Consider the following 679-nt stretch of genomic DNA (forward strand, 5'->3'; position numbering starts at 1 on the left):
TATTATGCGTATTGTTTTTTTTATATAAATCACTTGTTAGCATTTAGGCAAAGGTGGACATTAACTTAACTAGTTAATTACTTTTGTTTTTAACTTATTAACTTACTCAGTTAAAATTTTTATTGTTGTAACTAAACTTTTTACAGTTAATTATCATTGTCGTGCAGTTAAGTTAATTTTATTTTCGTGTCATGCGTAATGAACTAGACATACTGATTCGTTGCTACTTTTTCGATTTTGGTAATTCATTTTCGAATTATTTTTTATAATAATCTAATTTTTTATACAGTCATAAAAGTCTTGGTAAATGTTTGTGTATAACAAAATACTAAGGCAGTTTATTTTAACTTTAAACTTATCTAGTCAATTTTTTTTTTTGTTAACTTTTAACTTAACTGGAGGCAGTTTAATTTAATTAACTTAATGTCTTCTTTAAGTGAGTCCGTTTCACACTGGTATTTCGCAAGTGATGAACAGGAACCATTCTCAGTACTACCCCTAAGAGGTAAAATAAAAACATACCTAACAGTTTTATAGTAGCCAAATATCACTTTAGACTAAGTTTTTTGACAAAATATTATATTTAAAAATCTTAATCTAGTAAACTTAATTTGTACGATCAAATAACTTATGATAATATTATATGATATTTTGATTTTTCTGTATGCTTCTTAGAAAT

The 679-nt window shown here is 24.9% G+C and overlaps 1 protein-coding gene across 2 annotated transcripts in view; it reads left to right on the forward strand.

The window, feature by feature from the left end:
- Window positions 1–368: 368 nt before the first annotated feature.
- The window catches only part of LOC115033329, a 1,835-nt gene continuing 1,524 nt past the window's right edge, over window positions 369–679 (forward strand). For both annotated transcript variants that reach the window (XM_029485682.1, XM_029485681.1), the window contains exon 1: window positions 369–505. In XM_029485682.1, the coding sequence (XP_029341542.1) occupies window positions 424–505 (82 nt within the window). In that variant the 5' untranslated portion in view covers window positions 369–423. The remainder of the gene's footprint in view (window positions 506–679) is intronic.

The sequence above is a fragment of the Acyrthosiphon pisum genome, chromosome X (genome assembly GCF_005508785.2).
Source record: "Acyrthosiphon pisum isolate AL4f chromosome X, pea_aphid_22Mar2018_4r6ur, whole genome shotgun sequence".
NCBI classification, from domain to species: Eukaryota; Metazoa; Arthropoda; class Insecta; order Hemiptera; family Aphididae; genus Acyrthosiphon; species Acyrthosiphon pisum.